This window comes from Aulostomus chinensis, chromosome 8 (assembly GCF_037954235.1).
Source record: "Aulostomus chinensis isolate RoL2024-O1b breed Wild chromosome 8, RoL_Achi_v1.0, whole genome shotgun sequence".
In the NCBI taxonomy this organism is placed as follows: Eukaryota; Metazoa; Chordata; class Actinopteri; order Syngnathiformes; family Aulostomidae; genus Aulostomus; species Aulostomus chinensis.
In genome coordinates, this window is record NC_141327.1 from 16,528,850 (window position 1) to 16,542,666 (window position 13,817).

At 42.5% G+C, this 13,817-nt stretch overlaps 1 protein-coding gene and 1 long non-coding RNA gene across 2 annotated transcripts; one reads left to right on the forward strand and one right to left on the reverse strand.

Moving 5' to 3' along the window:
• Positions 1–53: 53 nt before the first annotated feature.
• LOC147257385 (uncharacterized) lies at positions 54–3,119 on the reverse strand. The gene is made up of 3 exons (XR_015117591.1): positions 3,084–3,119; positions 2,903–2,986; positions 54–1,076 (listed from the first exon to the last, which is right to left on the reverse strand). It is a non-coding gene; the product is annotated as an uncharacterized LOC147257385 (long non-coding RNA).
• Positions 817–13,705, forward strand: pik3r6a (phosphoinositide-3-kinase regulatory subunit 6a). Its single transcript, XM_086211290.1, has 6 exons — positions 817–1,106; positions 4,545–4,665; positions 6,191–6,264; positions 6,866–6,980; positions 9,935–10,005; positions 10,962–13,705. The coding sequence occupies exons 1-6, from the start codon at positions 1,028–1,030 to the stop codon at positions 11,069–11,071; spliced, it is 570 nt and encodes a 189-aa protein (XP_086067416.1). The 5' UTR covers positions 817–1,027; the 3' UTR covers positions 11,072–13,705.
• The last annotated feature ends 112 nt before the right edge of the window (positions 13,706–13,817 follow it).

Consider the following 13,817-nt stretch of genomic DNA (forward strand, 5'->3'; position numbering starts at 1 on the left):
ATGCAGTGACAATCACGAGTTGTTGGCAGACATTGACTTATTTATTGTGGCAGAAGAAGAACACGGTTCATCCTTTTCTGAAGTTAAAGATGAAGTAGTATTTCCTGGTAAAAGTAATCCAAATTCTACTGAAGTCAAGTCAGGGTAGAAGTATTTACATACAGTAAGTATTACATGTAAATGTACACATTCTACATGATGTTTTTTGTATTCTGTTGCTTGGGAGAGTTCAATCCTCACACCATTTACCTCTCAAGGTTCAGGTTGTGTTGCTTCTAATTAAGTCCTCTTGAAATTTGCAGATTACAAATAAATTTATAAACTTCAGCATGGTTTGCTATGTTATGGCTCTGATAAATGTTGGTGATGGAGTACAAGTATTAAGTCCCCTATAATTGCAAATGCTTTTGTAACATTAAGAGACGTTGTACCTGTACAGGCCTGGAAAAGTTGTTTTTTAAAAATAAATTAGTTGGAAAAGTCCAGGAACTTTGCTTGCCAAATGCCTGCATATCGAAGTCTACGTGGACGGACTGGGAAAAAATCTCTTGTGGTTAATAATGATTTACTTTAAATCGTGTTAATCGTATCAATCCACGTAGCTTGTCATTCATTTTAGTTAAATATGGACCGATGACTCGGTTTATTTCTCATGCAGAAATACACGGATTTGACGAGTTGCTGCTCTGAGGTGTCCCATGCTGTAGGGGCACCGAGTGACCAGCAGGTGGCAGTATGTTGCTATCTCAGGAGAGTGTTGGTCTCCGGGAGCCTCCTGACTACTGCGCGCGCACTCATTCACACATGTACACACACACACACACACACACACACACACGCCCTCCAGAGCAAGTGTGGACCGCCGGTGCGCCTCACGCTCTCTCTGACAGTCAGATGGAGGACTGAGTGGCGATGACTCAATGAACTGCGGGATCAACCTGAGCCTGCGAGACCCTCCCTGTTAGTTCCTGCAGCCCCTGCATCTGGAAGCCTTTGAGAGGAGAAGAGAGAAGCGGCTGCTGGACTGATGGAGAAAAAGCGAGGATCTCCTCATCAGTACGGATCACTGGAGCGCACTGACTGGAACAGAGACAACATCAAAGCAGGTTACCCAACCAACACGCTCTCGAAGATTGTTACCGTAAACTCACATTTTGCATTGGTGCCTGTAAATCCTCAGGTGGACTGTCACTATGGGCTCTGATGTTATGAGGCATTTAGCCTCCTTACGTTTTTTTTTTGTGTGTGTGGTTTTTTTTTTAAACCTTTAAATACACAGATTAGTTATAGGAGTGTGTGTGTTGAATCAGTGTGTTTTTGCACCAGGTGTGAACATGTCACTCATCCACAGGTGTGTGTTCTTCACTGTCCCTCTTCTGTGTTCCTCAGTACTCATGGTCATCTCCATGACATCAGCTGTCCTCATCGGTGCTTCCGCACCACCGTCACTGATGACATGTCCAACTATGGTGACATCATCTAAAATTAGGTTTCTGATTTGTCCAATTTAAAAGGAAAAAGAAGCTCCGCGTGTCACTCATAAGATATTCGGATATTAAACAGAGGACAGTTGGATGTGATCGTTGTCGTCAGAGGAAGTTTGACATTCTTTTGCTTTCTAAATGGCTGAATCTTTCATCAAAATGTAAGATTTCTTTCCAGTAATGTATTTTGCTTTATTTTCCATCCACACTTGTCTTAATTCCCTCTCTATCCTCATGCTGCCCCAAGTCATCCTGTCTCACCATAGGTATAAAGACTGTTTGGACGGAGGCAGCCGGACTATAAACTGAGTTGATGATATCATTCATGCCTTTGGATGTAGAAAGGCAAATTGTGAGAGTGTGGAACTGTTCAAGAGCGAGCATTTCTGAGAGGCCCTGTGATGAGTCATCGGCGGCTAATTTAACCTGTCCTATAGAGCCTCTGCAGCAGAGCATGTTGTCTCCACCAGTGTGGGAATCTACTAAACAAAACAAAGCACAGAGGCACTCTGACATGATTCAAATCCACGAGATGCTTTTCATAGCTGGCACTTACATGTTGTACCTACTCACAAGCACAAGAGCGCGGCTGGTTCCAGTCACAACAAGTGAAACAGTCTAAATGTTGCATACTGTAGGAACGTTGCGGCGCTGTTTGTGTGGCTGTTTGCGGGGTGATGCAAAAACCTGATCCCCACCAAACTTGGCGGAGGGGTTGACCAGAGGAGGAACACTTGAAATTTCAGGGCAGATTAGTTCCAGCGCAGGAAATGACATGTTTTGATGAGAGTCCCTGAACGCTTCTTCAAGCTGAATTTAAGCCGTAGTCACACCAGGGATTGAGGTAGGCGCGCTTTCTAGTTTGCAATTTAACTTTTACTCTTTCTCGGTAAAGGTTTAAGTACTTTCCCAAATTTTTCCAGTTTACCAGTTGAAGGTTCACAGCAGTGTATCCAGTGTGTTCTCCTCTTCGGTGACAAGGTTGTCTTGACACTGACGTCAGCCAGATTTGTCATAGTAACAGAGTGTCTGTGTGGAGATATCTTTCTCTAGTTCTCCTTTTCAGCTATCAAACTGGGCAGGATGCTGTTTTGCCAAACAAAAGCAGTGGCGCCATCAGGCACTGGAGTCCATGTAAACCCATAATTATCACCTCACACGGTTAATGCTTCGGTGCGTTTACTAGCCTGAAGTCATCCAAGCCGTGGTTCAATAAGTCATACATTTCTATGCTTCCATTTTTCGTTCCAGTGCTTGGAGATATGATTTCACTGAACTTTGAACCATTTGTGCACCCCCCCCCCCCCCCATCACCACCACCACCACCCCTCCCATCCCCCGTGGCTAAATGTGACTAGAAAAGAGATATTTTAAAGCGCTCTAGTAACGGTGTGTACAGTGCGAGGACTACCAATTACCATCGTTGTCTGTCAGTGGCGTTTCCTGGGTCGTCTCTCTGGCACCATCCTGTCCAGGACCCTGGAGCCGAGTGGAAACTCTCCCTACAGGACCGATACCATACATGAAGATGAGTGTGAATCAAATACAGCGTTTGTGTTCTGATGGCTGAAGACAGCAACTCCATTAGATTGTCCTTACGTTGTAAACGGCTTGCTCTCTACAACGGCTGCATTGTCTCCCGTGACTCATCTATGCACGTTACACAAATATTTATGAGACAATTTCTTCACGAGTTATCACCGTTTAGAGCAAATGCACACATTGTCACTCGTGTGACTGGGCAGCTGACGTTGTACGATTTGCAAATATTACGCTTTATTATGCTCTTGTCTTTTTTTTAGGTTGCAGATGGATATTTTGTGGTGAAATGTGTGTTTTAATTAAAAGAAGAAATAGAGTGGGGTACACTTCCTGTTCAGCGTTTATGTCACTTGCAAAACAAAACAAAAATCAGTGCCTGCGTGTGCGTGTGCACGCATGTGTGTGTTTGTGCGCGCATGCACACGCACATGAATGTGGATCTGTCTGTAAAGTTTCTTTAGGTCACTTTAAACCAACAAACTGTTCTAACTGCGCTGATAACTAGGAACGTTTCTATTGTGCTACAAGCAAATATCAAGACAAGGCTATGGTTAAGATTTTTTTTGTTAAAGGTCATTTAAATTGAATTAGGCCCTCTAATTAGTTATAATAATAACTAGTAATTAGTCATCTAATTAATTGTCTGTAAATGTTCTGCATCCAGTGTGTGTGTGTGTGTGTGTGTGTGTGTGTGTGTGTGTTTGTTTGTGTGTTTCTGGGGGGGGGGGCACTTTGGGGAACACAGACCTAAAACCCACTAATCTGGGATGACGTGCAATTGGGGTCAAAAGCCATTGGCTGAGGAAGTTTGTGTTAGGAAGCTGTGGTCATTGTCTCCACTAAACAAACATTAATTGATGTAAATACCCTGAAAATGACAAGGGTAAACTGGAGTCCCTGCTTGCGTGCGTGTGTGTGTGTGTTTGTGAGTGTGTGCGTGTGTGTGTGCGTGTACATGCGCTTCTTTGTCTAATTGCATGTGTGGTGTCTGAAACACAGAAGCCTGCTATACTTGTGAGGTCCGTTTTTGCTTTGTGTGGCCAACATTCAGAACCCCACAACCGTAAGTGGCTATTACAGGGTTAAACTTGGTGTTACGGTTCAGACGCTCATTTATCATGGATATAGTTCCGGAAATGAGCGAGGGAATGCACATGAATGAGAGAGAGAGAGAGAGAGAGACAGACAGACAGACAGACAGATCGTGTGAGTCGTAGAAACCACTGACAATTAGTAATTTGGCTGTGATTCTGTGCTCCTCCTCAATCTGCAATTTCAAAGTACCGTACATCTGCTGCAGCTTTTAATATGCAAACGCAGTTATTGTTCTTGGGTGCCAGAATAGATTTTTAAAGCTCCTGTGCATACGTCTTCCAGTCAGTTCAGTCTGGGTTTGTTTGCATAATAACTATTCAAAGAAAGAGGCATAACTCAGCTTGCATTCCATGAAATAACTTCGAAGCGCGTATGACACGTCTTGGTTTCAGCCATCCGTTATCTAGTGTTCCTCTCTTTCAGAGGACGACGTGGTGTCCATGGCCGACTCCTCCATCACTGTGGATGACATAGAGGGGGAGCTCTTCAAGATCGAGAGGATCAGAGATGTCCTGGTCAGGAGGGAGTCAGAGCTCAGATATATGTGAGTGGTTTACCAATCTTTTGCTGCGGCAGCCTGTGATGATGAGTGTGGAAGAGAGACAACAATCTCCATCCCTTTACAGCAGTGAGGTTCGGGGCACTTCTGAGCTCTTCTACTCATCACACATCAGAAAGTAGAATTAATTAATGGATGAAAAAAGGAGACACCAAGCAAGGGTGAGGTGTTCCCTCGGGGTGAAACCCATTTTGTTCACATTTATTAAGGGTTTGTATAATAGCTTTTGTAGCAGTTTTGTCCCAAGTAATGTTATGTTTTTCCTTTTCTAAAAAATCTTAACTCCAAAACTCACGTCAAATGCCACTGTTAATAAAAAAAAATTCATAACATGATGTCCCCTTTGAATAAAGAGATGAGACTCTAAGAGTTCCAGGAGGGAGAACAGAGTTCATGTCCCATCACAGACCTGCATTTATTCATATTCTTTATCAGTAAATGCCATTCTTTCCATATCTTAAGTGTTCTATTACGTAATTATACCTTAACCATTCTCTGTGGTCAGTCTTTGTCTAATTATACCATAAATGCATTGAAGACTTTTAAAAAAGTTGGCATGGAATTTTTTTCAAGTTCTACAGAATCCTCCTTTATCAAAATTGTTGATGTAACATGTCAGCCTCACCTTGTCAGCTCAAGGTCTGGAAAAAAGAGCGTTTCATCTTCACAGCAAGACAAAATCTACCAAAACCCCCAGGACAGCAGTGAGAGACTTGCATTTTCAACCTTTCAAACGGTCACTTTTTCCATACAAGCACCCACATTCCTATCGGGAAATGGCGCTGTCTATTCTCTCCCCTCATTTCTCTCCGTCACAACCAAGCTGGCCCCCATTTAAATTTCAGTTGCTCCACCTTAGCTAGCCGCTAAGCAGGCTAATGCATTTATTCAACTACTCCACTGAAAGATAGCCGGTAACACTGTTCCGACCGTTGGAGAGGGGGGCAGGAGAAAGAATGAGTCCAGCAGATAAAACAAGGAAATGAGAGATGGGAAGGAGGAGGAGGAGGAGGAGTGCACAGAGATAAAGGATCATGATTTGAGTGAAAAAGTGTTGTTGATTTTTTTTCTTGTGGTAATGAAAGTGAGGTGTATTTGTATTCCAGACCTCAGGGCCTTTCCTCCTCCTTAAACATCCGGGGAGAGCATCTTTCAAGACAAGAAGATAAGGCGCACGGATCCCTTTACTGACACTGATGAATGTGTGTGCTTCTCACCCTGAAAGTTTCAGCGCCAGCTGGGTCACCTATGAGTCTCTCACTCCTGTAGGCAGAGCGCGTCCTCCGCCGCGTCTCCTTGGTGTCAGCGAAGGCCCCAGAGTGACAATTTCTTGCTAACACGCCACAGAAATTGTGCTACGAAAAGATCGCACCACCTCGTGTGTGTTACAAGATGAACAGCGAGATCCCGCTTTTGGAATTTCAATCTCCCATTCAGTCGAGTCAAGATTTCATTCCTTGCTGTAAAGTAGATAATTTAGTGACATGATTGGGCTCTTACTCTTGTGCAGGATGGATGACATTCAGCTGTGTAAGGAAATCACCCGCCTGAAGAAGGAGTTGCACAAATTAGTGTCTATACCAGGTAAAAGTCCATTACCTTCAATAATGATGAAAACCAAAAATGCATTAGGGGAAATGGAAAAGACTGAAATGTTGTGGACAAAGCGTATTAGCATGAATAGGAAAAAACAAGTCAAATGAGAGGACTGATAAACAGCCAGTTAGCTTAGCTCATCTTAGCGTAATGATTGAAAAGCAAGGGATGAAATCCAACCACCAGTTGCTCTAAAGATGACTTGCAAACACGTTATGTCTCTTTTATATGCACTTGAACTGAAATAATACACGTGAAAACTATCCCGGCTCTTCTTTGCAGCTTGCTTTTGCATTTTGATGATAGTTTCTTGTAAGTTTGGGCCTTTTCTCTATTCTTAGTTCTCCAACACGTGTCAGCTTTTCACCCAACTTTTCCCCACAAAAAAAACCCCCTTTATCAAGTAATACTGTTCGTCAAAGCGCTTTAACTAGCTACTCAGTACTCAGACATTTATCCGCATTGTTCTCCATGGAAATGATTGTTAGATTTCTGTCTGATTTTAGTTTGTAAAGAATGTGAAGTTTGGAATTCCAGGGAGGACTTGGGAACAGCTGCACACACGCCTTCTTTTTTCCGTCTGCTGCAGATAATGACAAGTCCAATGAGGACCGCCAAAAGGAAGAAGAGTTGCTGCAGCAGATCCACAAGCTGGTCGAGACTAGAGATTTCCTGGTGGACGATGTTGAGTTTGAACGACTTAGGTGTGCTTCTGCAACTTTCACCTGATTACAGTTGAGAAGATGTCACCTAGTACAAAAAGTACAAAAAGCAGCAGCTTGCATGTTCATGTTGCCCTTGTAGGTTCTCTAAAGGTTCTTCAGCTTCCTCCCACAGACCAAAATGCAAGTTAGATTAATATGAGACTATAAATTTTCAGTTGTCTGTCTCTATATGTCAGCCCTGTGATGGGCTGGCGACCTGTCCAGGGTGGCTGCTTCTCGCCCAGTGACAGCTGGAAAATTCTGGAAAGTTAGTGTTCCATGGAGGTGGCACAAGATATAAATACCTAAAATGGCTGAAACCACATTTGGTATTGGATACAACTTTGCGTTTTTAGTTTGACTCATCTGCTAACATGGAGGGGGCAGGATTTTCTACTTATACTGCTGCTTGTCACCAGAGGGCGATAGAGATCTTTTGGCTTCACTTGCTGGGAGCTGTCATGTCAGCTATCTTTTAAAAAATCATCTGTGAGTAATGAATTCATAAAAATGAGACTAGAGACCATCTTTCTTTGACGTTCTGACTCATGAGTACTCAGTATTATTTCTACATATTTATAGAGTATTAAGTACTTACTTATGTCCAATTGCCATACTGTACGTCCAGCACCAAAACGCAACCACAGGAAACACTGATACTCTGATTCCAGATGCAGTCTCCAAGAAAATGGCTTTCAGGAATTCTTTGTCCATGGGGAGTTTGACAGTTATTTTTCAGGCTGGGGCGCAGATATTTTAAATACATAAGACTAATAATCTGTAGCAGGAATTAGCTTGGGACATATCTCACAAATGCTTGCCAACTGGTATCTCAGTCCATCCATGTGAATGTTTCCACAAAGCAGCCCCTTTGGTGCGCCATTAAAAATCTGAAAACGCTGCCAAAGGCGCGACGTAGAGTGAACCTCACCACGCACAGCAGGCAGCCGTCTCAATTAAAGATGTGTCTGCCTGAACAGTGTAAGAGGAGTTGCCACTGGCCAAAAATAACTAAACAATACCCTGAGAAAAATGTACGCATTTATTCTACGAGTCTCACGTTCATCCAAAGTGCGCTGCTGTTTAATTGTTGTTTTTCACATGCTTATCATCCTGCTGCAACAGATGCATTCTAACAACTACTGATAATGCAGATGTTAGTGCAAGGTTAAAGCTGTATAATGAAGGAATTATCATGATGATGCACTAGCATCATTTTCAAGATGTTTTGTCCTGTAAATAAGTCTTGACTGCTAATGTTACTGAAGAAGGATAGCCTAGCATAGCTGAGCTAACCTTCTACTCCCCTGGAGTTTTCGCCAACGTTTATCCCTCAGGACGCTGTCAGGTTTGTCCTTCTGTGAAACATAAAAAAGGCATGGGGAACTGCTGCCACCGTTCAACAAACCTGACAGTCACAGCAACAGCAGCTTCCATCGTTTTTCTCCTCTTCTGTTATTGCACTGACTAAGTAAAAAAAGGCCAAAAAGATTGGCGTGCAGACTCTCTGTCGTGGTGTCATGTGGCGTCTGGGACATCTCATCACTGCTCTTGGGTTATGCCACAGTGTGTGGGATGAAGAAGGGCGTGTCATTTCTGATGTTCATAATCAGACACAGCTGTGAAATAGTGTCAGTCAAAAAAACAGTGTGTCAAAATGAGTCTGAACTTGTGTCATCAGGCACTACATAATGAACTCTATATTTTTTTCAGCATGTAGTAGGAGTAGTTGGGGTGGGGGGTGGGGGGGGGGGGGGTGTCCTCTGACAGTGCCCTGTACAAGTGAAAAGAAAGATACACAGGTTATCTGAGGAAAACTCTGTGAGACACACGGCCATAAAGTTTACAGGAGACAGGCGGTTAGGAAGAGGAAGTAATACAGGAGGAAGTTAAAATGGAAGAAAGCGGTGGAGATGAAGAGAAAGCGGTGGAGATGAAGAGAAAGCAGTGCAGGGATGAGGCGGCGCGGGGGAGGGGGGGGGGGCATTGGGTCGGAGGGTTCTAATCTTCATGGTGACTCATCTTCAGCAGACAGAGTGCGAGTTCCCACAAGGGCAGCTGTCAGTGAACACCACGAGAAAAGGCCAGGGCTGTCACTCAAACACCATGATCCTCTACATCCTCTGTATGGTCGACTATGACTGTCTGAGAGATCATGTGAATTACACAGTTTGAGCTCTACAGACAAATGCTGGTCTCTCTCTTTGTTTGAGAGGACCAGCAAATTATAAATCCCTAGAGAAGCTATTTACATGTGATTGAATGGGACTTGACAGGATACAACCAGAGGTGGAGAATAAAGCATGTTTTTAGCCCCTCTACTCTCCAGACAGTATCAAACGTTACTAGTATGTGTGTGTGCGCGCGCGCGTATGTGTGTGTGTGTGTGTGTGTTTGTGCGTGTGTGTGTGAGTGAACAACACTGGTAGCTGACAGCGTGCTGTGAAAACGCCAAAGGCCTGCTGTGAAGGTGAGAAGCAGGAAGTAGGAGAACAACGGGGTAGTAATGATAGGGGGAGAGGAAGATGTGACAGCGCTATGTTGTCCATGCTTAGAAATATCTTTCTTTTGCTTTTTCTCTCTTTTTTTTTAATCCTGGTTGTCCATCACAATAAAAATCTACCCTATCCTATTGAAACACAAAGCTAAATGTAAAATTCAAAGGGTAAATCCCTCAAGGTTAATGAAGGCAGAATCACATTAGGTCTCTATTTTATTAGATGTTGGTGGGAAGTGTCCCATCCTTTTTACTGAAATTAAATCAACCTCCTTGTAGTCAGTAAAATAGTGGGAATTAAAGTTACAGCAGAAACCTGTTTACTCGGGGGAAAGGCTGGAAACCCATGCACACATCATTTGTGCATTTCACAGTTGTGTCTTGAGGGATTTCAGGCTCTGTTTCAGTGACGGCAGAAGATGCTGGTGTATTCATCAGTCTGTCTCTGTATCCACAGGGAAAAAGAAGAAGATAAAGAAATGGCAGATTTCCTGAAGTCTAAATTCCCTAGAAACATGAAGAAAACAGGTATCTAAGCCCATCAAGAGTATTGTAGAGGCTGAAAAGGAAGACAGTGGTGGCAAATGTTTTCTTTGTTCAAGGTTTGAGCGCTGTGAGGAATGTGCCATCATACCTACACTGTCTGACTCGTCATGGGTGCACTGAAAACACATCTGTGTGAAAAAGATTTCAGTTTTTGCTGAATAAACATGAGTCAAGTTTTGTTTTCATATAAAACGAATTAACGAATTTGTCTTCTCCTGCTATGATAGCTTTTCTGTGCTCGTTCTCAAATAAACCGATTTTAACGACGGCTGTATGATAAGACTTTGACACATAAGGAGCACCGGGTGTTGGTGGCAAAACCGTTTGGTGTCGTCACAACATGCACTGCAGCCCAAAAACGTACAGTGTGAAAGAATCTGCGATAAAACATTAAAAAATAATAATGTTGTCGAATTGTGATTACATTCAGAAAGCCGAGGAAACCCACAAGAGTGAAATATTTAACTCCCATTCAAGGGAAGTGGCAGTAAACATAAGACTCCGCCTTGGACCCCGCCTCCAGCGCGCTGTTGGTTATTGATTTGAAGGAACTAGCTTCTGTGTCCTATCACTCAGCTCAGTAGAGGGCGCTGCTGCGCAGGAAAAAAAAACTACATAAGGTCACTTTAACACAAACGTGATTATATACATTGTGTCAGTTTACTTACATGCACACATAACTTTGAAAAACTGATCGATTAGAGAAATGTCAACAGGCAATGAGAAAGAGATGTATGCATGAAAAAGTTCTCGAGCATTTATGTGAAGATCCCAGCGTCCCCTGTTTCTTAGAGAGAAAAGGAACATTTGTCAGCTTTTTAAATATATTCAATAAATTAAATGCGATGTCAGACACAGTGCAGACCATTTCTGTTAATCATCTTTTTGAGTGCGCTTTGAATTCTCCACATCCCGATGTTTCATTCTTCATTCTGCAGGTGTACCAAGACGAGCCGCATCCAGGACTCAGCAGACCCCGTCTCCCTTCACCAAGACAGGCCTGACCCTGCTGAAGGAGTGCTGCGGCTTCACATGTTCCATCATGTAGACCAAGGAGCCAAGAACCAAAACGGTCGTTCCTCAGAGTCAATATTTCCAGTCTCAGTCTAGAAAAAGACTTTGAAGCGTGGATGAAGCAGTACAGATGCCAGTTGAGAATATTGCAAAGATGATGTGGCATTTTTTTCATCCCAGGACCCAAGTTTTTTGGACTTTTTTTGTTTTGTTCCGTGCTCGCTTCTTTTTTATTTATCTATTTCTAATCAGATTTCTTCTTTTCCCGTGCTGCTGCCCTCCACCTCTCCCCCGTATCACTGCAGTTGTCATCCTTGCTTCATGCTCATCACCATCTTCTCAGTCAAATTATTCTTTTCACAAATGAAAACCCAACAGACGGTATTTATTTTCAGGGTATAATTTAATGGATATAACCAGTGTAGCGTAAGTCTGAAATCAACCCACTGCAGCTGCAAGTAGAGAATGCACACTAATTGGATCCAACTGTCTTGGCACATGTACAAGTTTTATATTTAAAGACTAAACTGAGCCATGATCTCCTCATTATGAAAGTAGCTGTTTTGTGGAAGCCAATCTAGACACTGCTGTAACTTTATAATTAGCACGGTCGATAACACTAATCAAGCTGACATTAATTAGGAAGTTTCCTGTGATTTGACTCCAGATGTGAATAGGTTTGACCTTTTGAAAAGCGGTGCTTTGTAACAAATTCCACGGATGTCTCATCTTGCTTCCTTTTCCCTGAGTTCATAGCTAACCAATCTACTTTTTTTTTTAAATAGAAAGGAACCCAACCTTTACTTTTTGAGATCTATTTTCCCAAATCCTTTCAAGACATAATGTTTTTAGTCATTCTGTGTCAGTATTTCATTAGATGTTTGTGATAAAAATGCAGAGAGACTGACAAATTGACAGCGAACAAGAAAGACAGGAGCAGCAGAACCCATGCAGTGATACTGTAGGAGTGTGTGCACCGGAGGTATCGGCTCATATGGGCTGCTTGTACTTGAATTATTCATCCGCATCCATTGTTCTCAGTATTGCATTACAAATCTGATCAGTACTCAATTGATACTGCAGATTTTCAGCACCTGTAAAAAAGAATGACATCATGACCACGTGAACAGGATTTTGCTAGGGCGCTGTCATACTAATCAACTGATCAGGTGCCAAACTGAATATTAAAAATATTCTCACTGGAATTAAAATATTCTACCTGGAAGTAAATTTGATTTTTGAGGGCCTGGGTGCATGTAAATAGAGTCTCCATAAGGTCTCCAGTGGTCACTGGCTCATACATGGGGCACACAGATATAATGGCCAATCAAACTACAGAGCAGATCTGTGTTGCCAAGAGGAATAGTCACCATAGCAACCTTGTATACCCCCATATCTTTAGATGAGACAAGGAGGAAGGTTAGATGGATGGGAGAGATGAGACTCCATATGTGTAATGAGAACAAACACACGTATGTGGTTATAAAAGGTAAATCCGAGTCAGAATGATACTGCTGCTGTTATTTTGATGATTTTGAATGGACAGGTGGAATACAACAACCTTCTGTAAGGTTCAGGAAAAATGGCATCATAAAGGTGCCATATCCCTTTTCACGTGATATTGGATCAACTAAAAACTGCAGAGAGCTTAAGAATGCTTTCTTTTTTTCAGGAAGTTGGGATTCATTATTTTTTTCTGGAGTTTATGAAATTATAAGCTCTGCTCATTAGAAAGGACAGATGATGGATACAGGTGCCTGTGCTTTAATCATGGCTTTTTTGTTCAGTGTAAAACCATCTCATGTGGGCCACATGCCCTTAATGTTGAAAACTATATAAATGTCACTGAAACAAAACATACAAACCAGAGTTATGTGGGGGTGTGACAGGAGAACGGGCAAGATGAGGTCTGATCAGTTTCAAGATGTGGTGACGATATTGTGAACCATTTTCAAGTTGTACTGACATGACTAAACCCAGTCAGGTGACAAATTTTATTTTTATTTCATATGTTTGAGAAGCATCAGATCTCTCAGCTGTGGCACAAGAATCACTTTTCAGACCCGTTGTCATGGATGAGCAGCACAAAAATAGCGTTTTCTGTTTTTTATTCCCCTGATATGACAAGTTTCAGTTTTTACATCAAGAAAAAAACCACCAGGGCTGCGTTGGAGCCGCTGACAGTGACGATTCAATAACCCCCCCGCACATTTCTTTGCAGGTGAAGAGAGGAAGATATAGACTGGGAGGGTACAAAGGACTGAAGGTTGTAATGTTCACGGTGAGTCATCTTGAGTGGAAACACTGTGAGTTCCCACATGGGTAGCTGCCTGTGAATGTCACATGAAAAGGGCAGGACTGTCATTCAGACACTATAATCCTGTGTCCTCGCTTGTGTATAAGACCAGATGTGTTCGTACTTGTGCTAATAAATGAGAAAGTAATTGTGTGATTGTGTTCAGTACCTGCATGCCACGAGGGTGATAAGGAGAGGTGCGCTAGCTATCACTGCTTCGTTACTATGGTTACTGTGAATTGATGACGAAACCTCAAACCTTGTTACATTTGGTTGTGTTTTATTAGCAGCTAACATGGCCTGCGGTGTAACATCGCACATGGAGGGCACTACAGAGCTGTTTTATAATGGTGAGGGTGCAAGGCTCTTATGTGTTTTCAGTTAAGGATGTAAATTTAATAAATCTTATCTGAAGATTCTGCTCTTGCATGTTGACTGTTCAGGCAAATGTGATTTATCGCAGTCCTGAGCAAAGATGAAATCT